Source organism: Setaria italica, chromosome VIII (assembly GCF_000263155.2).
Source record: "Setaria italica strain Yugu1 chromosome VIII, Setaria_italica_v2.0, whole genome shotgun sequence".
Taxonomy (NCBI): domain Eukaryota; kingdom Viridiplantae; phylum Streptophyta; class Magnoliopsida; order Poales; family Poaceae; genus Setaria; species Setaria italica.
In genome coordinates, this window is record NC_028457.1 from 37,676,788 (window position 1) to 37,702,550 (window position 25,763).

Genomic DNA, 25,763 nt, shown 5'->3' on the forward strand with positions numbered 1-25,763 from the left:
TCGTTATTTGCAGCACATCATGAAAAGCTGTTGCGCAGGTCAGGAACCTCCTTTGGTGGTCAATATGCTCCACCTTCAGGTCCCGGGTGTTTCACGTCCACTTAGTACTACCATTTTCAGGCGGCACAAATAAACTAAGGATGAGGTTGGGTCAGCGGACCCTTCGTCTTCACCGTCCAAGGATGCTTAAAAGTCCTCCTTAATAATAACCAGTGGATGGCTTATTGTATTGTATCATGTTGTTTGGGACTTTAATTTAAATAAGTGTATTTGGATCTTCATGGTGTTGTATTGTACCATGTTGTTTGGATCTTTAATCGATTTTCATGCGTAATCCATTGTCAAGTGTAATCCATTTTCATGCGTAATATGATGCAGATGGACCGGCAATGGATGTATAATGCAGACAGGCGGATCAAGGCGTTTATTGATGGCTGGCATCTTTTCCACCTACACATCCTCGGGTGGGATTAGGACCTATCTTTACCTAGTAGACAATATAGGAACGTGTATATGCAATGTAAATTTTGTATTACTCACTTAAATGGTAGAGGATGGAGGATCGTCAGTGGATGTACACGGGTCGAACTAGTCAGAATACGTTGACCAATGAATGGCTTGACAAGACGGATGCTTTCTTGGAACGGACATTTGCAAGTGTCAATGGAGCTCGATGGACTTGGTGTCCGTGTAGCAAATGTGGAAACATGCGTCGGCAAACCAAGCTAGACATGGGCAAACATCTGGTGAAGAACGAATTTACGTCAGACTACACCAGGTGGATCTACCATGGTGAATCTGACCGTGGGAGAGAGGAGGTCTTGAGACAACGCATCGAGGAATTTGATGATGATGCCGAGGTGGGAGACATGTTAAATGACTATCATGAAGCACACTTCGATGAAGCACGTAGGGAGGAGGAGCCAGAGGCTACCACTAAGGCTTATTACGAAATGTTATCTGCGGCACAGCAACCTCTTCACGGCCATACCAAGGTTTCTCAACTAGATGCCATTGCACGCCTAATGGCTGTGAAGTCTCAGTTTAGTTTGAGTCGAGACGCGTTTGATATTATGTTGACAGTTTTTGGAAGCCTACTCCCGGTTGGTCACATCTTGCCAAAGAGCATGTATGAGGCACAGAAACTTCTTCGTGCACTTAAGATGCCATACGAGCATATACATGCTTGCCCGAAGGGATGCATCTTATTTAGGAAAGAGTATGCGGAAGCAAAATACTGTGTGAAGTACGAATCGTCTAGGTTTCTGGAGGTAGACTGTGGTGACGGTCAGAAAAAGCAGCTCGCAATTCCTGTGAAGGTTCTACGGTATCTTCCTTTCATACCGAGGATCCAACGGCTTTTCATGACTGAAGAATCCGCAAAACAGATGACATGGCACAAAAATGGCCATCGCTATAATCCTGAGAAGCTGGTACACCCATCCGATGCTGAAGCCTGGAAAAGCTTTGATGCGATTTATCCTGCAAAAGCTCTAGAGGCCCGTAACGTACGCGTTGCGTTGGCAACTGATGGGTTCAATCCTTATGGAATGGCGGCCGCCCCGTACACCTGTTGGCCCATTTTTGTTATCCCTCTGAATCTCCCCCCCCCGGCGTCCTATTTCAACGACATAATATATTCTTGTCGTTGATAATTCCAGAGCATCCGGGGAATAATATGAGTGTGTACATGGAGCCTCTGATTGATGATTTGCTCCGTGCTTGGGAGGAAGGGGTATGGACATATGACCGATCCACAAAGACAAACTTCAAGATGCATGTTTGGTACCAGTACTCACTGCATGACTTGCCGGCATATGGGATTTTCTCCGGATGGTGTGTTCACGGGAAGTTCCCATGCCCAGTATGTAAAACATCTTTGAAGTTTATTTGGTTGTCGAAAGGTGGCAAATATTCTTCGTTCGACAAACATCGACAATTCCTCCCTCCTGACCATCCATTTAGACGAGACATCAAGAACTTTACCAAAGATGTTGTAGTTACAGCCCCCGCACCGCCGATGATGACAGGGGCCGCAGTTCGTGCTCAGTTAGACGCTCTCGAGGTCAATAATGAAGAAGGTGGTTTTTTGGGATATGGCGAGCAACATAGCGGACATCAGCTATTTGTGCAGGGTTCACTTCCCTGACTTGGTGGTGTACGCCGGACAGCAGCAGCCGGCCTACACGTGAGACCACTACGTCGCCGCCCCCGACGTCCCTGATCGTCAACAGAGAAGATTCCCCAACATAGCGGAGCGGATCAAGGCCGAGCTGTGGGTAAGTACTCCTCGTACTAAATTGCTCAATACATCACCTACTTTCGACATTCTTGAAATAATAACTGTATACGCGTGTATATGCAGGATTTCTATAGATGCCAGGAGGGGTTCGAGGCCAAGACGAAGGCCGTCTGTGATGTAGCCGCCAAGAAGCTCGTGAAGGACATGCATTACGAGGCGCGCATCCTGGCCATCATCGAATTCCACGCTCAATACAGACAGATGAAGGTTAGAAAAGAGGAGGCAAGAACAATGAACATGACTAAGGACCAATTCATGAGGGTAAGTAAAGAACGTTGATGCTTACTATTTAAGATTAATTAGGCTCATTTTCTTTTTCATATGTCACACGCTTGATGATGTAGGTGCCTCCGTGGTGGTGTCGTGCGCATATGCCGTGCTGGGAGAGGATGGTCGACGTGTGGTTGGAGCCCGGGTGGTTGGAGAACCACCTTGCTTGCCGGCAGCGGCGTTTGCAGATGCCGACTGCACCACACCATCAAGGCAGCCTAAGCCTTGATGAATATAGAGAAAAATGGGTACGCAACTTCAATTCTTTATTGTAACGTTCAGTTCTACGTAATTTTTAATGATTTTGTATTTTGCCGCAGTTGGCGTCACATGATGGCCGACCTTGCTCCCAGCTCAAGGCATGGGTCCTCTCCAAAAAGGGCAAGGCGACGACCGATATAGATTTCAACCCAGACGACCCGTCCGAGGCGTACAACCACCCTAGCATACACAGCCGCGTCAGCGAGTATACAAAGATGGCTAGGGAGGTTCACGGGCCAGACTTCGATCCGAGCTCCGAGGACATTGATGGAGAAATCGTGATGAGGGTGGGAGGAGGCAAGAAGCATGACCGATATTGGATTGGCGACAGCGTCCTCGACACGGCCTCTACTCCCACTCTCTCCCAGATCCGAGCTAGGAGCACGGACTCGAGCCGATACGGCCACGACCCACTGCTACACAGTTCCAGATGGAGGCTCTACAGGTTCTTTCTTTTCCATTCATCGTTCGTTTGTTGTTATACTTTAGCTTTGCATTATAACATTGCAATAAAATATTGTAGGCCCAGGTGGAAGAAGCAAGGAAGAAATAAGAGGAGATGGCGGCGCAGATGGAGGAAATATGGCGGAGGATGGAGGAGGAAAACCGGATTAGGATGGAGCAGATGTTCCAGTACATGCAGAACTTTGCTTCGAGCATGGGACAGTCTTTGCCTCCGCCACCGCCGATGATGTTCCCTCCGCCTCAGCCACCCACGACTACTCCTGTGAGTCACTTGACACATTGTGCTTAAGATTCAATACTTTAAATTTGACAACTTTAGATGTTAGCTCAGAATGTCCTATCCTATGTGCAGAATCAATCGGCGGCTTCGAATAATGAAGATCAAGATTTGTCACAGTGGTCTCTTTGGCCTCCACGGAAGTAGACTTGGTTGTGAACAATGTGGAAACTAAATTGTAACTTGAACTTGGATTTATGGATTGTTTCGTGCTTATGTTGAATTATGCCTGTGGTGTTTATGAATTATGCCTGTGGTTGTGAATTATGCATGTGATTGTTTATTACAAATGCCTGTGATATGTGTATTGTGAATTGAGAGGGGTCCGTTATACGTGGCAAAATGTCGGAAAAGGGGGGGGGGTTCTGGGCACTTTGCCGAGTGTTACACTCGGCAAAGAGGGGCCTTTGCCGAGTGTTTTGGCTTTAACACTCGGCAAAGGGGCCACTCCCAGGTCGAGCCGCGGCTTGTTTGCCGAGTGTCATGGACACGGCACTCGGCAAAGTGCCCATGTTTGCCGAGTGTCAGGGACACGGCACTCGGCAAACACCCTGGATTTGCCGTGTGCTGACACTTGTCAAACACCAGGGCTTTGCCGAGTGCTGACACTCGGCAAAGCCAGGGTGTTTGCCGTGTGTCGGCACTCGGCAAAGCCCTGGTGTTTGCCGAGTGCCTCCCGTCTAGCACTCGGCAAACCTGCCATTAAACCCGACGCCGTCATCGCGTATTTCGCCGAGTACATCTTTTCGCCGAGAGTTTTTTGGCCGTCGGTAAAATGTTTGCCGAGTGCTCGCGTTTTGACACTCGGAAAACTAGGCTTTGCCGATAGGAAATTTGCCGTGTGCACTTTGCCGAGTGTTTTTGGGCTTTCGTCGAGTGCCTGTGGCACTCGGCAAAGCTTCTGGTTCCCGTAGTGATATTTAGAGGAGATATCAGAATCTTTGGATTTTTTTTTATTTTTGAAAAGCATGTGTATGATTTACATGGATGAAAGGCTCTGATGAATGAACTAAGCAAAACTGCACCACGTGCAGGCTTGCTGGGTGCAGTCGGATGCTGCAGCTAGGTAGCTAGCTAATAGTAATATGGATCGACCCATGAGATCCATTGGTGTTCATGGAGCAGCCATAGAAAAAAAGGGTAATACCCATAGCTCCACATTTATGAAATGGTTCGCATGGTGCTCCACTGGAGCATCCGAGGTTGGCCCACACCCATCTTTAGTAAAACAACCTCTCAATGGCAATATGGGTAATTTTGTGGTCACTCTAATGCTTGGAGAGGGAGGAGAAAAAAGTGGCTTCACTAGCTTCTCTTTAGTGGAAACCTTTTTGCGGCTTTCCTCAGCTTCGGTGATGAGCCGTTTTGAAATTGACTCTTTGCTAAGGTTTTATTAAAAACTGATGAAGAAGCTCTTTTAGAAGTCATTCCAAAAGGGCTTAAGAAATAAGGCTTAAGTTTTTGGATGTGCTACAGTGTCAAAGGTCATGGCTGATCAGGTTTAGGTTCCCATGTGTTTATGCCTAATGGTGCTGTCGGACGTGCTACAGTAGCCTAGGTTTTCATGTCATCTGTACGCATCTGTCGGGCATGCTACAGTATTCTAGATGAGAGTCCTTTTTTTTTTTGTGAGGTATAGATGAGAGTCAATACAGAGAGGATGAGAGGACGGACGCCGTTGGGCCAAGAGTCTAAGGCTCATCTTGGGCTTTCCAATCACACGTAGTCCGATGGGCCTCTTGAACTCACCTAAGGCCCATGAATTTTTTTCTCCTCTCATTCCGGAGCAGAGGATGTGTTGCCGCAGCCATGGCTCTTGAGTCTCCTCGTCGCCGACGCGGCGGATCTGTACGACTACATCCAGGGGCGGATCCAGAACGGGCTGCACCCCGGGCTGAGCTGTTGAATCACACCTAAAATAGTCTAATTTTGTCTCCTAAGCCTCATTTTGTTAGACTAAACAGCACATAGGTTAAAGGACTCCATGGTCTCGCCCCGGGCTGCAGCCCGGGCCTTGGATCCGCCCCTGACTACATCTACTCGAGCGACAAGGCGGAGGTGTCGCGTGCCACTCTCCTTGGAACCATGAGCTCTGGCTGTGGAAGCGTACATGGCGGGCGGAGCCTTGCTGTCACACCCAGTTTTAAAGGTAAAATCAGATGACTATTATATGTGTGCCAGGATCAAGTTTCACACATATGATGACTTCAGTAAATATCAAATACAGTGTTATAGCGTAAAGAGAGAATTACATAAATTATGTAACCAAAATTGAGATAGAAATCTCTAATATAGGCAGCGGATCTCCAAAAACTCCACAGGCAGCTGACTGGTGGACTCGCCTAGAACTCTTCCAAAAACTTTAGTAATCTTCAAAATTCTCCGGGTCTGAGCAGCAATCCGGATGTTATAGATGCAATATATAAAACACAAGCGTGAGCACATGTCGTACTCAGCAAGAGAGAAATATATATGACATGCAAGGCGTTATAAGGTGGAAGGCTGATAAGGTTAACTGCGATTAGCACTTTTAGTTGGTCAAATTTTATTCATCATCTAATTACTAGCAAATGTAAGTTTATACCATCCCATAATTAATATAGAGCAATGATATACTATAAGCATGAACATAACATATAACACAGTAGTATCATCTTCAAGTAAATTAATCATGTGAGGGTCCAGGCCGCTCTTGATCGTGAGCACGGCTGTTATAACAGTTTTACACTCTGCAGAGGTTGTACATCTTTACCCACAAGTCGCGTAAAAGTTCAGGTGAACTTTAGACCCAACCATGCTGTGCAAAAGTAGGCACAATACCACACTTCCGAGGTGTGATTGCATAGGGACGCTACGAGGCCTTTACAAAGACTTCCCTAGTGTGTTCCAGTGCACGAGGTTCCGCGAGTCATGCCCCTACTTAACACCAGTCCAACACTAGAGTCCTCTAATTAGTTAGCCAAGACCAGAGCCATTTAGTCCTTGTGGCTGTACTATTTTCCTGGGTGGTCGCTCCATGTTCCGATTAAAATATATGGTCTTGTAATTAAATCAACACATAGGAACATTGAGTAAATAGATAAATTAACCATGTTGTTTATTTACCAACCCAGTTGAGCAAGCTAAGCATAATCTACCCTCAAGATTAATTAAACAACCCGGCTTCAAGGTATGATCAAGAGAAACTAGGCATTGTCCTTAATAGGAACCCATCATGTTAATGCACGCGGTAAATAAATATTGTGAATCAATGCATGTCAATTAGGTATAAACGGGAATGACCAAGGACACTTGCCTTCCTCAAAGCCCTGCTGCTGCTCAGAGTCTTCAGTCTTCCTCTTCTTTGGATTCCTCGAACTACGCTTCTTCTATACGCGTCACACGAGCACATACAAGCAAACAAATGCATTTAATTAAAAACAGTACACCAATCATCAAAAATAGTACTTAAAAGCAGTACCAAACTAATCTACTAGTTAAGACGAACACGTGAGCAAAAGAATCACTCAAAACGGAGCTAGAACGAAGAAGTTATGAGGTAAACAAGGTGGCAGGGACCTAGATGCAATTAACCATAGACGGCAGGGGCTAGCAAGAAAGATTTGCAAGACACACATAAAAGTGCTTGCAAATAACAGAATTTATAGGGTTATATTTGCAAAAGATCTCGGGTAGGACTGGAACTTGAGAATCTAGCTTTTCCAGGGTCCTTTCTACAAAACCACAAGACACAAATCTTCCTTTCAGAAAATATCATTTTCTGAGGGCTAAATCGCAAAACCGTCATCTTCTTCCTTCGGATGCACACTGATGCGGTTACCAGGAAGTCCTCCTGCCGGCGGCGACGGCCAAGCCGGGCGGAGCGCACGCCTGCGGCGGCGCCCGGCAGAGCAGCACGGTTGGCGGAGTGGTGAGCAGGGCGGCGGCGCTCGCGAGGCAGGCCGGCAGCGGTGCGCTGCAGGGCGCTGGAGCGGAACAGGCGGCCATGGCTACGGTACGGAACAGTAACGGGAAGAAATACAGAAAAAAGGAAAAGCCGAAAACAAGTCGAAAACAAAGTCCGATCTCGAGCATGAATAGCAAAACGGAACGAGATCGACGATACGAACGCAATGGTGCGCTCACCTTCGGCCGAGGATGAACAGATTTGCTAGATCTGCTCGTTGGAGTTTTGCGGGCGGCCGAACTTTGACTTCAGATTTACGTAGCTCGGAGAGTCAAGTCGCAAAAAGGTTTTAGATTTGAAATCCTCGCGTCGAGAAGAACGCGGTGATATATATATATATAGGTCAGGTGGAGGTCAGGATTTATTTCTTTTTTTCGAATTAATTTCGGATTTAAAAATAATTTCAGAAAATCCTAAAATCATAATTAAATCGCGAAAAATACTCCGAAAGCTTCAAAAAATTCAGGATAATTCTTGGAGATGATTTGGGACACACGGAACCCAACTAAAAGACTTGGAGCTCCGGAAAGGATTTATAGAAACCTCCAAAAATTAGATTAAGCTGAAAGAAAACGAGAATAAATCCCAGAAAAATCTGAAAAATTCTCAGAGGAAACTAAACATCGCCTAAACGCATTTTTAAACCTTTTCACACTCAAAGAATAAGAAATGCAACCAGCATGCAATGCAACACACTTAAACCTATGGTGCATTAAGTTAATTTAAGAAAAAGATTTTAATGCCTAATAAATTCACATAAAAATCTTAAGGCCTTAAACGAACTCAAACAACTTCTAAAGAGATTCTAATTAATTTTTATTAAATTGAAAATGCTGAAAATTAGGGTGTTACACTTGCGTTGTGCGAAAAGGTGAGAGGAGGGTCACACCCGGTTTAAAAAGCAAAACTAGATGACTATCGTATGTGTGCTAGGATCAAATTGCACACACACATTGACTTCAGTAAATATATCAAATACAGTGTTAAAGCGTAAAGAGATAGTTACATAGATTACATAATCAGAACCTGAGATAAAATCTGTAGTATAAGCAGCGGATCTCCAACAACTTCACGGGCAGTTGACTGGTGAAACGTACGTTTAGCAATTCTTCAAAGTCTTTAATAGAGTTGTCTTGTACTGAACAACAGATATAGTAAGTGTGAGTACACTTATGGTTGGTACTCAGCAAGTGTGGGGAAATATGTAGTGTAAGGTCAAAATAAGGAAAAGCTGATTGGTTTACTGTATTAAGCATTTTAATTAGTTGGTCAAATTTTATTTAGCAAACTAGTTACTATAGTGTAAGTTTATACCACCCAATTAAGCATAAGAGCAAGAATATATCACGAATATAAAATAAAGTATAAATAAAATACATGTTAATTATTCTTCAAGTTCAATTATCATGCGAGGGTTCAGGCCGCTTTTGACCGTGAGCACGGTTAATATATCAGTTTTACACTCTGCAGAGGTTGTACACTTTTACCATAAGTTGCGTAAAAGTTCAAGAGAACTTTAGACGCAACCATTTTGTGCAAAAGTAAGCACTTATCACAGTGCCGAGGTGTGACTGCATAGGGACACTACGAGGTATTTACGAAGATTCCCTAATAAGTAACCTGCTAAGGTTTTCTCATAAGGGGATGAACCTTCCGCCAAGTGATGCGTACACCCCTTGGCTGGACAAGCCATCGCACAACCTATGAACCCCTCTTACCCTTTCCGTAAGTTGTCACAAACTAGAGTCTCTAATTAATTAGCCAAGACCAGAGCCCATTGATCTTATGGTTGTACTGTTTTCCTAAGTGATCACTTCATGTTCCAATTAAGGCATGTGAGTGGTTGTAATTAACAAAAGTGCATAACATAAAATAAATCAGGTTCATCATTGTTCATTTCTTCCCACCATAAACCAGGTACAACTAGCATACCCAACATAAAGTAAAACCCAGGTTGACAAGGGATAATATGGAAACTAGGTAAATCCTTAATTAGAACCCATTAAATTAATTAGGACTTAAGCATGCGTAGCATATATTTCATATTTAAATGCTGTATAGGACAGAATGTGATCAAGGGCACAACTTGCCTTCCTTAAAGTCTTGTAGCTGTTCAGAGTCTTCAAAGTCTTCTTCTTTCGAACTACTCTCCTGGCGTCACACAATCATCCAAAGTCCAAAGCAACTAAACAAGCAAACAAATACATATAATAAGAAACAATACACCAAACAATAAAAATATATTAAAACAACACTTTAAAACTATCGTACATGTTGCAAGGATTGCGTGGGCGTGAGAATCACTTGAAACGGAGCTAAAATGAAGAAGTTATGAGATAAACAAGGTTCTACGGACCTATACGTAATTAAATATAGACATGAGGGGCTAGCAGAGAAGGTTTGCAAGACAAGAACTAGGGCTCAAAAATAATTGAAAGATCAGGGTTAGATCTGTAAGATTCTAGGACTCAGGTTAGATTGGAACGATCTGGATATTCTAGGGGGTTTTCTGTAAAAGATACAAGACTTAGAAGAAAGGTGAAGAATTACAAATTTTTTCGGGGATCTATTTGCAAAACCTAGGTCTTCTACTTCCCCAGACCTGTGGCGGCTCGGGCTGGCCAAATCGGCAGCCCTCGGGTGAGCAGGTGGCCACGATGAGGATGGGAATCGAGAGAGGAGTTGACGGCGAGCTCATAGGAGGCCTCACCGGTGGTGGAGGACGAGCGGCTCGACCGAGATTTGAGCCACTGCGGCGGCAATAGGCAGCGGCGCGGGGCTGCACATGGCCAGCGTGTTCCAACGATGGAGAAGCGGCGCGGACCGGCGGAATCATGAAAAATACTCTGAAAACCTCAAAAATTTTAGGAAAATTTCCACAAATAGATTGGTACACGAGGAATCCAAATAAAATACTTAGAACCTGTGAAAAAGAATCTAGAGCCTTCTAATAAATAGATTTAGGTCTAGGAAAAGGAGAATTAATTCTAGAAAAAATCTGGAAGAATTCTCAGAGAACATAACAGTCGTAAAAATGCATTTTTAAACCATTTTACACTCAAGAATAAGAAATACAACCGGCATGAATGCAACACGCATAAACCTATTGTTCGTTAAGTTAATTTGGAAAAAAAGATTTTAATGCCTAATAAATTCACAAAGAAATCTTAAGGCCTTAAATGGACACTGACAAATTTTAGAGAAATTATAACAAATTTTTATTAACTTGCAAATGATGAAATGATGAAAATTAGGGTGTTACAAGGAGCCGCGATGGTGTTCGGAGAAATTGTCACACCCTGAAATTTGAAATTTTCAGGATGTGAATAAAAGAATAAATAAATAATAATTTTCTTATAATTTTAAAATTTTTCCCAATATTTATTTTTCTTTACAGGAAATTTAGTATAGGAAAAATAATTGTTTGTATTTCGGAATTTAATAAGGTTGTTATGTGTCTGTGCATTCATGTCGATGCATCATGATGTTCCTTGAGTGCAAAAGGTTTTAAAATGCGTTTAGGCGATGTCCAGACCTTTCTGAGAATTTGCCAATTTTCCTGAAAATTATTCTCCTTTTCCTAGAGCTAAATCCAATTTTTAGTTCTAGAATCCTTCTCATAAACTTCAAGTATTTTATTTAAACTCCTCCATCCATCTTTTCTCTCTAATTCGTGCAGCTTGAAATCTATGCTGCGGTGCTTCCTGTGGCTGTGCCGTGTTGTTGCATGCTAAGCTAGCCACCGCCGCTTGCCGCGCACGCTGTTGTTGTCTGCCGCTGCTGCATGCTGCTCAGTTGGCGTCGCAATAGTTATAAGCCGCATCGGTCCGTGCAAGCAAACAGCACCATGTATGCCTATACGCATACGAGCAAGCAGGTCACATCAATCCCTTTGCCACGTTGTTTTATTGCCAATTTGGCGATGCCATACTTACACCATTGTTGAGCAATAATTCAGTTCCCTTCACATTATCATAATTCATTTGGAAACCATCCACCAGCCTGCAATCTTAAATGCACATAAGCATCAAGCAATATTGCTTAACTGCTTGTCATCATCTGCATGGCAAATGCTTTGGTTAGGTTGCTTATTGCCATGTCATGCATGCTTTTCACATCTTAAATGCGTATGAGGCCACCATCGTATTTACTATATCATTTGAACATTTTTGCCGCTACTTTGTCCTTTCAAGATCCTATAAGAAAATATCTATATTAATCCAAGTCTACTTGTATTATCTTTTGATCCTGTCGTTGCTTCCTTCTCGGGCCAAAGTCAAGCTGCAGTGGTTGCCCTACCCCTGCACAGGAACGGAAGGCACACGGACCTTTTTCTGCAGGTTTTCATCTTTGCCTCGGTACCAAGCTGGTCCCTCAGGTCAGCGTTTCGTTTCTCCTATCTGCAGACGAACACGAGTTGAAGCTTGACTCAAGTTTGTTTCCAACGGCCCGGATCGTTCGGCAAAACACAAGTTGGGGAATCGATCGAGCACCACGCGTGGCCTATAAACAGCAAGCAACCTCCTGAGCTCTCTTTCCCCATCTACTGCTATTTTTCCCTCGTGCCCTATCCTGTTACGAGGAGTCGCCGCCGCCGCCGCTCGCTTGTGCGCCGTCGCTCCACGCCGCGCGCCGCCTTAGCCCCGCGCCTGCACGCGCGCGACTCGCCTGGCGCTGCGCCGCACCACCGGCCGCGCCGCCGGTTGCGTCGCCAGCCGCCTTCGCCAAGCACCGCCGCCGGAGCGCCGCCACGGACTGAAGACGTCGCCGCCGCCTGGAGGAATTTGCGGCTCCTGCGTGTATAGTTCCTTGGCCATATTATTTTATTCTCTATGTACTCCGGTGATGCCATGCGTCCATCATATTTTGAGCAATAATTCAGCTCTCGATCTCTCTCTCTCTTCACCTACATGCATGTTAGGATCAGAAGCTTTGTGCTTATCATCAGCTATCTTCGCATGCACACCTCCGTCCATCTTTTCTCCCGAATCCATGCTACCTGCAACTCCTACTGCTTATGACCGTGCCCTGTTTGCTCCATGCCGACTCAGCTGAAGCCACCTCCTGTCTCTTTGCAGCCGCTGCTAGCCATCAGGTGCAAAGCATGGAGGTCCGAGCAACAAGATGGTAGCCCTGGAAAGGAAGCCACGTACGTACGAAGCCATCTGCCATGCAAGGATGATAGCTACAGCAATGCAAGACACGTTTGTGCAGAAGCAAACTAGCCATGCATCGAGTTCATGCATCTTTGCTCTTGCCAGCAGTGACATCATGGTGGCATCATGCATATGCGGTAATCAGGACTTCTCGTTTGTTTGTTCTGTATTTCTTTCCCGCATATTAAAACTTCATAAATCTTGTGGCCTCCTCCAAAAACTCCAATGATCTTTAGGTTTTGACTATCTTTGATCTATAGAATAATCCTTTATTTATCTATACAATCCTTGCTCATGTAAGAACCAGTTTATCAATTCGTTTTATTTCCTTCCTCGATTGTTGATTCATGGTGAGATCATTCTTGCATCATATTCAAATAACTATCCTTTTCTTCTGAAAATCCATATCTAATTCAGTTCGATTCCGATTTTTGCATTTCTTGCTTTCACACGTTCCTAGAATCGAGCCCTATCCTTTAGTACGCTCTTTTAAAGCCTTTCTTTTGTTTGGTGTATTATTCTTAGTTGTACTTATTTGCTTGTTTGTATGTTTGTACCGGTGATTGCTTCGAGTAGAAGGATCGTTGTTCGAAAGCTTTGAAGATTAAGAGTTTTAAGAGAGCAAGAGCCGAAGAGCAGTAAGAGTAACTTTTCGTTGGAGAAAGGCAAGTGTGTCCTTGTGCTTTTGTCCCAATAACTTTGTTTAATCACTATTGCATACGCTTGCATTAAATTTGATGGGTCCTATTAAGGTTTGCCTAGTTTTTATGATTATTCCTTGGGTTTACCTTTCTGTTGGGTAGCTATGCTTAGCTGCTATACTTGGGTTATGGTGGTTCTAATGAACAACATGGTGAACTTAGGCCTTGTTTGGGAGGAGGGGCTAAAATTTAGCCTTGGGCTAAACTTTAGCCCTATCAAATATTGAGGCTAAAGTTTAGCCCTTGGGGTGTTTGGGTAAGGGGCTAAAGTTTAGCACTTATGTTGACAAAAGACCTATTTACCCATGTTGGAGGAGTGAGAAGGAGGAGAGAGAGAGGGGCAAGGGAAGGAATTTTGGATAAGGGGACCACTTTTAGCCCCTTTAGTCCATTTTAGCACCTCTTGAGGGGCTAATGGATTATGGGGGGGGCTAAAATTTAGCCCCTCCATTTTAGCCTAGGTGTTTGGAAGCACTAGTGGCTAAAAGTGATTAAAATGGGGGTGCTAATTTAGCACCCCTCTCCCAAACATCCTCTTATTCTATTTATGATATACCTGTTGTTAATACAAGATTACAATATTTAATTGGAACATGGAGCGACCACCCAGGAAAACAGTGCTACCACAAGACTAAATGGCTCTGGTCTTGGTTGAATAATTAGAAACTTTAGTCTGGGGTAATCTTACTCGTGATGAGGCAAGAGGGGGGACTGAGTCGTTGCATTATCGGCCTGTGATAGGTTGTGCACGCCAGACACCGAAACCTTAGCGGGTTACCACTGATTAATGAATCTTCGTAAAGGCCTCGTAGCGTCCCTATGCAATCACACCTCGGAAGTGTGGTATTGTGCCTGATCAGCACAAGCATGGTTGGGTCTAAAGTTCTTTTGAACTTTTACGCGACTTGTGGGTAAAGATGTGCGACCTCTGCAGAGTGTAAAACTGATCGATCAGCCGTGCTCACGGTTAAGAGCAGCCTGGACCCTCACATGAGTAATATACTTGAAGATGGATTTAAATTGTGGTGTATGCTATGGTTATGGTTGTGCCATATGCTTATGGCTTATGTTTATGTTTATATTAATTGTGGGTTGGTATATAATTATACCTTAGTAATCAGGTGCTAATAAAGTTTGACCAACTAAAAATGCTTAATGCAGTCAACCAGTCAGCCTTTCCTTGTTTAACCCTTGCATTCATATTCTCCTCACACTTGCTGAGTACGACAAGTGCTCACCCTTGCTATAAACAATGTTGCTCAGAAGAAGAAGCTGCTATGAAGTTGTTGTGAAGATGGTGCTGAGTCCTAGGCGTACGCAGCCCCAGTCGATTGCCTGTGAAGTTTGGAGCTTCCGTTTCCATAATTAAGTGTATATCTCTGATGGTTTGTAAGTCTTTATTTGTATCTTTTTACGTGATACTGTTGCTGTTATTCACGTATGATGTCCCTATATGTAGAGACTTGATCCTGACATACATATAGGTAGCATTCGGTTTTGCCTTTAAAACCGGGTGTGACAGAAATGCCGCACCGGAGTGCGCGGCTGGCTGGGGGCCAGATACTCTGTTTTAAAAAAAAATAGAGGCAAGATACTCTGTTTCCATGCATCATCTGTCATCATGCAGTCTTCTGCCGTATTTGGTCCAACGCGGTTTCCTTGAAAGTCCACGCCCACCCCCGTCCCGTCAATTTCCTGGAGTTGAGCTTCCACAGGTTTCCTTCCTGGAACTTTCGTTCCACGCGGCTAGGTAGCTTGCAATAATGCAAGATGGTGTTGGGGGCTAGTGGAATTTGCGCCATAACTTGAACCACCAGACCTTCATTCCTAGCAACACCAAGAAATCAAAGTCTCAAACACTGCCAGTATCAACTCTGTCTTGTGGTGCCTGTCTGGATAGCCCGAGTTCTACATAGGTCAGGTGGTACTGGGAAAGGTAAGAGTTTTACTAATGTGAAGAGCTCTAGAAAATTGCTTTTCATCTTTGCATAAGCTGGATATTAGTAATCTTTTCGGGGTGCTGACCGAGCGGATAGCTAGGAGACCAGGCAGGCAGCATCGCTTCCTCTCTGCCTGCTCAAAGGAGGAAGAGGTGTGAAGCGAAGGCAAAGACGAAATAAGGTCAGTGCCTGCTTGACTAATTTTGATTCTTATGATGAAAATATGAGAATCCGAGAATGGTTTTTCCATACCATCAGCTCATAAGATCAGCATCTGATGCCTTTCCTTCTCATAGTCTTGAAGATTATTGTTGTTGCAGTCAACCGCACAAGAGCAAGATGGCTGACATTGCATTGGGCAGCGTGGGGAAGATCGTTGAAATCGCGCTCAAGATCAAGCAGGCCGTGGAGACGGTTAAGCAGAACGAGAAGGAGTGCCGTGACATCCAGAGGTGCGTTGCCAGGGTCAGCGCTCTCCTCAGGAAGCTTGACGAGATGACGGAGATGATGAAGGATGAGGTGATGCGTGACGCGCTGGAGGATCTGGCCGAATCCCTGGAACGCGCCCTCAAGCTCGTCACGGAGTGCCAGCGGAAGCGCATCTTTTGCCGTTTCTTGGGAGCAGGGGACATGGCCAGGGAGCTGGGCCGGGTCCAGGATGATATAGTAAGGAAACTGCTGCTGGGGAACTTCGCCACCAGTGTCCAGACCATCACCATCATGGTGACAAACATTCAATCTGCTGGTGGTCCTCCTCCTCCACCCCCACCCCCACCCCAGCGGGAAGTGATTATTGATGGTAAGGAAAAGCTATCAAAGTATCAATACCATCTATTGCCTCTTGGGTCCTTGTGCATCATTGGTTCAAGTAGCAGCTAGGATAATTTTATTCTTTGATCTAAATAAAGCATAGTGTTTTATTGCAACTTTACTAGATCTGTGTATAAAGTGATGTTGTTCCAACAGTTTTCTTAGAGCTTGTTTGGCTCCAGGGGTTAAATTTTAGCTGCTGTCACATCGGATGTTGGATATTAATTAGGAGTTTAAACATAGTCTAATTATAAAACTAATTACACAGATGGAGGCTAATTTGTGAGACGAATTTATTAAGCCTAATTAGTTCATGATTTGACAATGTGGTGCTACAGTAACCATTTGCTACTGATGGATTAATTAGGCTTAATAGATTCGTCTCGCGAATTAGCCTAGAAGTTCTGCAATTAGTTTTATAATTAGCTCATATTTAGTCCTCCTAATTAGAATCCAAACATCTGATGTGACACAGCTAAAGCTTCAGCCCTTAGATCAACTGCTCCTACAGTTTCATGCATGCATGTTTAGGTATTAATATAATCTAATTCGAGCCTGTTCCTGTGTGAGTTAATTTTTATACAATATAGGCTCCACAAAGTTCAGTTCATCTGAATTGAAGGCCGCTACAGAGAACTTTTCGGATGGAAACAAGATTGGAAGTGGTGGCTTTTGTGATGTTTACAAGGTACTCCGGTCCGTTACTTGGTTTTTTAATTCTAGGTTTGTGTACTTTTCCATATAATCACGTAGGCATCACTAGCTAGTTGAATATTGCCTGTACAGGCAGAGACAGGTTAAGACTATTTTTCTTCGTGTAGCAAGTAATTTCAAATTTAAATTTATACTAAATATTACAAATTTGCTGTCCCAAAGTGCAGGGAATAAACTAATTGGTATTAGTCTGTGCTCAAACCTGCAATCACGCCTAAACCTAACCCTTGGCTGTTGTGTCCTCCGATAGCTCCTATAAGTCCTCCTTTGTGGCATTTTAGCTTCGGCTCATGGCAAGAAGCCACGAAAATTCCTCTCCACCGTACTCTACATTAGACAGGGAGTTTAGAGAAAGTTTCTTTCGTGCAACTCTAGATCTAGCATTTTCATTGGTGGTTCCTTTGAAAATTGCCAGCTGCAGTGAGCCCGGTTTCTACGGTCCTCGAAGTTAGTTTTCACGTCCCTCGTTTTCCTAGTGCAACTCCCAATTGAAAGCATCTCAAACCTCAAAGCACACACGTGTGGTGCCCATGCTTCATTCCAGCCCAAAGACCAAAGTGAGCCAAAGATGAAACTTGATGGCTTTGATGAAGATTTTGAAGCCTGAGGCCAGGGCGCCATTGAACTTTTGGCGAAACTTTAGTGCTAAGATCAGCAGTTCTGCTTTTTCCCTTCTGTTCTTTTAAAAACAAAAATCGACCATCTGACATGGTGTTTATACTTCTCAGGGTGTCCTGCAGGACGGACAAGTCGTTGCCATAAAAAGATTGCATCGTTTTGATTTCATGGGAGGCAACTGGCGATACGATGATGTAATTACTGTTTTTGGAGATCTGAAGCACAAAAACATAATTAAACCTGTGGGATATTGCTACGAAGTGACAAAGTCCGTGAACAGCCATAAAGGAAGATATTATATACATGACCACATAGAATTTTGTTTTGTAGAAGGATACATGGCAAACGGAAGTATGGAGAAGATTATCAACGGTATGTTGTTCTGTACAAATACTGGTTACAGTTCACCTCTGGACCAAGCATCCCTTAACTTTGATGTCACTGATCAATAGTTGCTTCTCGTTGCATGATATGTGATCTCTGCAGGGTCTCGATTTATTGGTTGGTCCTGCCGCTTCAAAATGATTCAGGGGATAGCCCAGGGGCTACATTACCTACATGAGCAACGTGTCGTCCATAGGGATATCAAACCAGACAACATCCTCTTCGATTCTGATATGAATCCTCGGATCAGTGATTTTGGCGTAGCTCAAAAGTTGATCAATAAACTTAACTGCGAGGAAACCTTGGTTGGCACACCGTAAGACGTTGCTCCAATATATAAATACTATTTCCATTTCCTGATTAACTATATATCGTGAGCCCATACGTGCATGAAGCTCTTTTCTTTAACTACTTCAATTTTTACCTCTGAGATCATTATTCATTTTTATTTTATTTAATCACCCAGGGGTTACATGGCTCCAGAATACCTGTACCGAGGAGCTGTGTCAACGAAGTGCGATGTGTATGCTTTTGGCATCACCCTCCTTGGGACCATTATTGGCAGTATGATCATGTCTGCGCCCCCTAATCTAAGCGAATTAATTATATGGGTAAGTACCTGGTAATAATACTTTTTTTACATTACAAAAGCAGTTGGGACTAAAATTTAGCTGTTATGGATCCAAACATGATCCAGCTAAAGATTAGGTAGCTAAAGATTTTTTTTTAGCTAGTTGAACCTAACTAAACTAGTTAAAGATAAAATTGTCCCACCACCTTCCTCAAGAAAAGTTTCTAAAATGGAAGGGAAGGGTAGGATAGACAACTACCTCTTCAACTTAGCTAGTGGATCCAACACTACTAGCTAAACTTCAGGTAGTGTTGGATCCACTAGCTAAATTTTGTTGAGTGCATCCAAACATGACCTAATTTATGTTCTTACTTTCCAGGCTTTCGAAGCTCGGGATGATGTACGGATGGAGTTGTTTAAACCGTCATTGTGTTGTTGCGAGTGTCAGCTAATGCAGATCAAGAAGTGCATGGAGGTTGGGCTCCTGTGTGTTGAGAAAGACGAAGAACGTAGGCCCACCATGGCGGATGTGCTTGCGATGCTAAATGGTGTGAAAGAGTTGCCAGCTCTAAAGCGGCCATGTGGCATAAGAAACTTCGAGTAGGACGGAAGCGGTCCAGCAACCTTATTTGTCCGGATTGCTTGTGGCTTTAATTGTCCCTAAACGTGTGCCTCTAATGATTTGGCTTGACCGCTTGAATTACTTTTTACTCCTCTTCTCACGTGTATTGAAAAAGAAGGCCGAAGGCGTAATAGGCTCTTCAGCGAGTTGTGCGCTGCCAGCGTACGGCGTGGACGAGACACATCGGCAAGCTGGCAGCTAGCGCGAGGATATCGAAAGCACTCTAGGGTCACTCTAGGTCATGTTTAGTTACTCCCAACTCCCAACTTTAACACTATGCAAAAAGAAGATTCCCCATCACATCAAACTTGCAGTACATACATGGAGTACTAAATGTAGACGAAATTAAAAACTAATTGCACAGTTTTGTTGTACTTTGCGAGACGAATCTTTTGAGCCTAATTAGTCAATATTTGGACAATAATTCACAAATACAAACGAAACGCTACAGTGTGCTACAGTGCTAGCACAGTAATTTTGCATCTCCTAATTTGACCAACTAAACAAGGCCTCGAACTATCAGCTGAATCACGTCACTATGGGCCTCTTAATAAATGGGTAAGTGAACGTCTTCGAGTAGAGCGCAAGTTCACATGAAACATCTCACAGTATTCTTAGTTCATCATCTAATCAGTAGTAGCTTCTTTCAGGCGTGGGACTTATGTGCAGCAGGAGAGCTGCTGGAGTTCTGCGAAAAGGCGAGAGGAGCCGTGAGAAACATCTCACAGTATTCTAGAGAAATTATAACAAATTTTTATTAACTTGCAAATGATGAAATGATGAAAATTAGGGTGTTACAAGGAGCCGCGATGGTGTTCGGAGAAATGCCGCACCGGAGTGCCCGGCTGGCTGGGGGCCAGATACTCTGTTTTAAAAAAAAAAATAGAGGCAAGATACTCTGTTTCCATGCATCATCTGTCATCATGCAGTCTTCTGCCGTATTTACTTCGGTCACCTTCTTGGATTTGGTCCAACGCGGTTTCCTTGGAAGTCCACGCCCACCCCCGTCCTGTCAATTTCCTGGAGTTGAGCTTCCACACGTTTCCTTGGAGTTATCTCTATCGGCTTTCTTCCTGGAACTTTCGTTCCACGCGGCTAGGTAGCTTGCAGTAATGCAAGATGGTGTTGGGGGCCAGTGGAATTTGGGCAATAACTTGAACCACCAGAGCTTCATTCCTAGCAACACCAAGAAATCAAAGTCTCAAACACTGCCAGTATCAACTCTGTCTCGTGGTGCCTGTCTGGATAGCCCGAGTTCTACATAGGTCAGGTGGTACTGAGAAAGGTAAGAGTTTTACTAATGTGAAGAGCTCTAGAAAATTGCTTTTCATCTTTGCATAAGCTGGATATTAGTCATGTTTATTGTGTACACAGGCACGCAGGGACTGCGACAAAGATGGTGGTATGGAATGGTCTGGGGCAGGCTGCCACCCTCGCTCAGCTGGCTGGAGTTGATGCTGGTGGGCTCATCTCGATGATCATCCACTCTGCGCAAACCGTTAAACAGAACAAGGAGGAGTGCCGGCAGCTTGTGCAAGACGTCATGGTGATCAGTGCTCTCGTGCAGGAGTTCCAGCGACTACACAGATGATGCGATTCCCGGTGATCAGGGCAGTACTTGGCGGATTGCAGGATACCCTTCGGCAGGTCCACGAGCTAGTCACGTCGAGCCAGAAGAGAAACATCATGTACAGCTTCTGCATGGCTGGAAATCAGGCTCAAAAGTTCCGTGATGTCCGGGATAGAATCAAATTGTATCTCGAGCTCTACCCTATGATTAGCCACATCCACATCACATACCTCTCATGTGGACTTTACAGTCGCCTCGATCCTTCAGGCAACCAACCCCAGGTATACATGTTAAATAAGTTGGATAATAGCTTATTTTCTGTATTATTGCTCTTATGGTTCTGGCTCCTCGCTTACTGAAGCTGTGAGTGCCTGAAGGACCAATTTCTGGCACATGCCAACCATAGGTTTCATATCTAGGAAAGAGTTTAACAGAATCTCTGGGTTTTATTTAAGTGAATGCTTATTGAAGGGATTTTATTAAATTATGGAAGGATCATTTTTAGATTTGTTTGTCATTTTCCCCCTCCTATGAGATTTATGTTGCAATTTTCAAGCAATAAATGAGATTGAAACATTATGTGACCAGAACTAGGTTGGCATGAAATTTTGTTCTTTGTAAAGGGAAAACAATGTCTTATAAAGTTGTTACCTCTTGTTTTTCAAAATCAATTAATACATATGGGGTACATGACCATATCAATTTTACAGATTTTTTTTATTTGTGATCAATATATGTACGGGAATGTCAAAATATTCATTATGAATAAATGCATTTTTGCTTGAAGCTAGACCAAGCAATATTCTGTTTATCCTAGCTCATACTACCACATTTATTGACACAATTACAACCAACTCCTGGTTATTCAACATTATTATTCTAAAATTCTAAGTTGCTTTGTCATTTTCAGGCTTTGGAAGAGGTGCTGGAGTCATTTGCAAGTCATCCCAACCCTGATTCTACGTACAGTGTTTAAATTATCCAGTTTTCTCCTTTATATGTTGTGATCATATCTCATGTTTGTTTTGAGTTTTCACTCATACAAAAAGCATTTGTTTTCTATGCATGGAAATGACAGGTCTGCCGTCAACAGCGAGATAACAATTTCTGCAACAGGAAGCGGGGTGCCCTGCGCTCCCCTATCGGGTAATATGACAATCTCTATTATATGGACCATTTAAAAAAAATTGACCATCAATATGTTTAAAACTATCTGCAATGGTCATAAGAAAGATGTATCACTAGACCCGTCGTTACAAGGCATTCATCTATCAAAGTTTAACTAAGCAGGAATCTGAGCTCAAACAGTACATGATCAGAACTATATTTTGTTCACTGGAAAATCAATAGTAGTAACAAATAATAAACAAGAAACAGCAAAGAGAGTATCTTTCTTCATTATAATTTCCTCCACTCATTTTGGTTAGGCAGGCAGAAGGTGAATTCTACATATCATTAGCAATGCTTACCAGTTGTGTCATTCAAGTTGATTAGGACTATCCTTTCACTAAAAGTAACATTTTAGAGAGCGATCAATCAATAAATGTTAAGTCTAATAAACATTATCATTATTTGTATTTTAATTTTGTTATAGGGAAATAGTATACATGGATTTGTTTTGAAAGACACTTTTATGTTATTCTAATTTCATATAATTTGAGTCATGGCCAGTTGAAGGCATCACAATTTTTAATTGAAAGGGGTATGATATGGCATCAAGATAAGCTCTTTTGACGTTTTATGTTTGCACCCGTAACCCAAACTTCTTGTTTTCAACAACAGGAATAGCAGAATTTACTTTTTGTCCACGTTGGTGGCCACTACACAACACTTTCCAAAGGAAAGCATCACTGAAGGAGGTGGCCATTCTCAAGTCACAATGGTACTCCATCTTCATGTGTCTTCATGATCATAATAATCATTGCTTCAGTTTTGTAGATAGACCTTGCCATCTAAATCGATATAGCTTTCATGGTATATTAATGTAATGCCCTGCCAGTAACTTAGAATTAGCAAAAGTAATTGTTAGCGACCTTTCAGTTTTCTTGATAGCTCTGCCCTACTAGTGTACAGACCGGATTCCTCATGCGTAAGATGTTTTTCGACCTGTTGAAACATTAATTTTCCAAACAAGGGGAAGAAAAAGAGGAGTAAGAAAGTGAGAAATGGAATGAGGGAAACCTAAGTGATCCCTTGGATCCTTCAGCACACTGGGTGACCTGAGTCCAAATCTTTGTTAACTGTGGCAGGATGAGGGTTGCACAAAGTACAAAGTCTGCTACACCTTGTTTTTTCTAAAATATATATGGTGGGATTTCATGTCCAATGCACTGACACAAACTGCAGATTTATAAATTGATCAAGTCAATTTCTCACCAACTGTTATCCTAAATTAGCACCTCGGTTCTCTAGAGCAATTATTCAAATAGTCTGTTACATCACTTTTAAGTGAAACTAGACATAGTACTCAAAATACATTGACCAAGACAAATCAATTTCACATTAAATTCTGTGTGTTTGGTCAAGGTTGAGACTGGAAATTTGAGATCATGATAAGAATGCATTGCATTATAAACATAATTAGGCACACAAAATGATGAAAGCTTTCCACGTTAACTTCTAGTAGAACAGATATATAAAGGCTTACTAAATGATAAATTGGCATACAAAGAAAATTGCTTAAAAGGATTGTTAGTTACAACTTGGTTGTGTTCTTGTTCGTTCATCAAAGGTCCGCAAGATCCAGCTGAGGGTAAAACAATGAGAAACATAAGTTCTGTAACCGCAGTGTTTGAAAATCGAAACATCTAATATGTATGATTTTGCTCCATTTTTTAGCTAAAGATTGTGATCAAGATTGAGATGACCTGCGATAAATCCCGGGGCAGAGCTATGAGCTTAGCCTCCAGTTTATATGGTAAGCACTGCTTATATGTCGGACCATCATCAAGCTGATCATTTATTGACTTATTATGGCTGGTGGATTTGTGGGTGCAGGACTGACATCGGTGGCGCTAACAGGGGACGGGAAGGACATGCTGGAGATAATCGGCCTTGGCATGGACCCCGTCTGCCTTGTGCGTTGCATGCGCAAAAAGGTGGGCCACGCGCAAATCCTGAAAGTGGAGGAGGTCAAGGACAAAGAGTCACAGCCGGTGGTGGTGAACACCGAAGAGGCGCGGCCGGCAGACAAGCCAGCCAACAGGCGGCGGCGTGCCCGCAGCACAGGTGGATTCCGGGCTATTCTTACCAAACTATCTAAATTCATGTGGCCGCGCGCACGCAGGAGTGTTTCTCCTCCACCACCGTCGCCCCTGCGCGTGGAGCACACGGACAACCCGGCGCCGGCTGCATCGGGAGGCCCGAGCTCCCATCTCTTCTCTGTGCCGTCGACGTCCACTGCCTTCAGCGCGGCCTCACCACCGGCCTGCACCCAAGAGCAGCTGGCGCGCAACCCATCGGCTTTTGCACAACGGCAGGACCTCTCCAGGGCGGCGGATCTCCCGCCGGTGAGGGTGGCCCAGGCGCGACGCAGACGACGCACCTTCAACATCATGTCCTCCAGGGTTCGCCTGGGCGCCCGGCCGGCTGCGGCGCCCCGCCAACAGACGACGACACAACAGGCGCAGGGCAATGTGTCATCAAGCAACGCCAGGGGGACTGATGACGAGCTTGCTGCAGTGGAAGCTGGGTGTGTTCTCGAAGACTACGTGGCCATGTTCGACGGCCCGATGCCTCCGGCGGTGATCGCGGCGCTCGCGGGGGCCGTGTTCCACCTCGACGACGAAGATGGCATCCCCATGGGCAATGCGTGATGTACCAAATTATGTATATTTTCCAGGAGCGAGAACCTAATTAATACTGTGCCTAGCTGGTCCGAACCGTCGCCGGTATTAACTATCGCTCCCAGTAACCATATCATTAACTATCGCTAATGATGGGTTTGGATGGGTTTGGAGCGATAGTTAGCAAACCCATCCAAACGTTTGGATGGGCCGGGTTTGCTAACTTTCACTCCCAGTATTAGTAGAATAATAGCTAGTACTTCAGTGGTCTAAAGACTGGATCCAGTTGTGCTATTGATATCGTGCAGTGTCCTTTGATCCTACTACTACTACTACATGCTGTTGTGGTATTATATACGAGTATAATAATATATTGCCAGGGTCCCGGCACGCAATATTGCTTTTTGTTACTTGGGCCACGCAGGGCCCATCTCTACCCAAAAAACCGGCCCACTACCTTCTCCAGGCCGACAGTCCATGTCCAAGCCCAGAACACCTCGATTTACGATGGGAAGCTTATCAAGCCCTGTCAACACAGAAGAGAGAAGCTCAAAGATTTTAATCTGTCGGAATTTAATGAAATTCAGCAAAATTTTGCCAGTCAAACTACATCTACAAATATAAATGTAAAGGGTGATGTGCTTGTTGTAAGAGTCATAATAGAGTTAGAAAACACTGTTCGATGTCAAAATTAGCAAATTTGGACGAGCACGTCTCTAATCGGTCCGGACCGCTTTGGTCAAAGTGCTCAAAATGCAAATTGGACTTCACTATTGTGTAGCTCTCGTAGATCAAAATGCATATGTAGAACGACCAATTTGGAGTTTGGATGAGAGAGTTATGACCTCGGGAAGATCTGGACCTAGGAAAACCGGTCAGACTGGTTTTGTCTGTGTAGTCCGAGTTAGGAGTTGTATTGATACGAGATTTGTTAGGGTTTTGACTCTATTAGGGGCAAGACATCTCCTTCCTATAAATATAAATGGCCATGGCTGATTGAGGGTATCCAATCGATCAATCAACTTATCTTTTATCTTTTTACCTTTTTCCTAGCCCTAATCTTTTCCAACCTCATGTGTTGTTCTTCTCTTGTCTCTATGGCATGAGGAGGCGTCTAACTAGCCTGCCGAGCCTAGGGCAACCCAAGGTGCGCCTGTCCCGATGGGGTCCTTCCTGGGCGGGCGTTCGTTGGCCTCTCGCCGAGCTCCCCAGTGAGACTGGTCTGATCAGCCTCCCCATCGACACAAAAGGAGCGTCTTTGCGGGCTGCACGTTCGAGTGCTTTCGTGTGTTGGCTCTAAATTTGCGTCAACAAACACTAAGCTATTTTTTCTCACAGCACCAACGCAACATTCACTTGCATTCGTTGAGT

General features: G+C 43.8%; 2 protein-coding genes and 1 long non-coding RNA gene across 9 annotated transcripts; all 3 read left to right on the plus strand.

Annotated features, from left to right (window-relative positions):
- The first annotated feature begins 12,168 nt into the window (after positions 1-12,168).
- On the plus strand, positions 12,169-13,311 carry LOC111258136. Its single transcript, XR_002678705.1, has 3 exons — positions 12,169-12,320; positions 12,600-12,814; positions 13,254-13,311. It is a non-coding gene; the product is annotated as an uncharacterized LOC111258136 (long non-coding RNA).
- Positions 13,312-14,705: 1,394 nt separating this feature from the next.
- Positions 14,706-19,131, plus strand: LOC101768892 (putative receptor-like protein kinase At4g00960). 7 transcript variants are annotated; one of them, XM_022828824.1, is made up of 8 exons: positions 14,706-15,314; positions 15,415-15,499; positions 15,615-16,117; positions 16,719-16,816; positions 17,571-17,832; positions 17,947-18,160; positions 18,311-18,455; positions 18,795-19,131. In XM_022828824.1, the coding sequence occupies exons 3-8, from the start codon at positions 15,658-15,660 to the stop codon at positions 19,017-19,019; spliced, it is 1,404 nt and encodes a 467-aa protein (XP_022684559.1). In that variant the 5' UTR covers positions 14,706-15,314; positions 15,415-15,499; positions 15,615-15,657; the 3' UTR covers positions 19,020-19,131. The 7 variants fall into 7 exon arrangements, with proteins under 7 accessions (XP_022684559.1, XP_022684560.1, XP_022684561.1 ...); XM_022828825.1 differs by having other exon boundaries at positions 15,623-16,117; XM_022828826.1 differs by having other exon boundaries at positions 15,419-15,499.
- A 996-nt stretch (positions 19,132-20,127) lies between these two features.
- On the plus strand, positions 20,128-24,745 carry LOC101770509. The gene is made up of 7 exons (XM_004979851.3): positions 20,128-20,322; positions 20,412-20,888; positions 21,518-21,570; positions 21,686-21,753; positions 22,390-22,489; positions 23,446-23,524; positions 23,605-24,745. The coding sequence occupies exons 5-7, from the start codon at positions 22,487-22,489 to the stop codon at positions 24,420-24,422; spliced, it is 900 nt and encodes a 299-aa protein (XP_004979908.2). The 5' UTR covers positions 20,128-20,322; positions 20,412-20,888; positions 21,518-21,570; positions 21,686-21,753; positions 22,390-22,486; the 3' UTR covers positions 24,423-24,745.
- Positions 24,746-25,763: the final 1,018 nt, after the last annotated feature.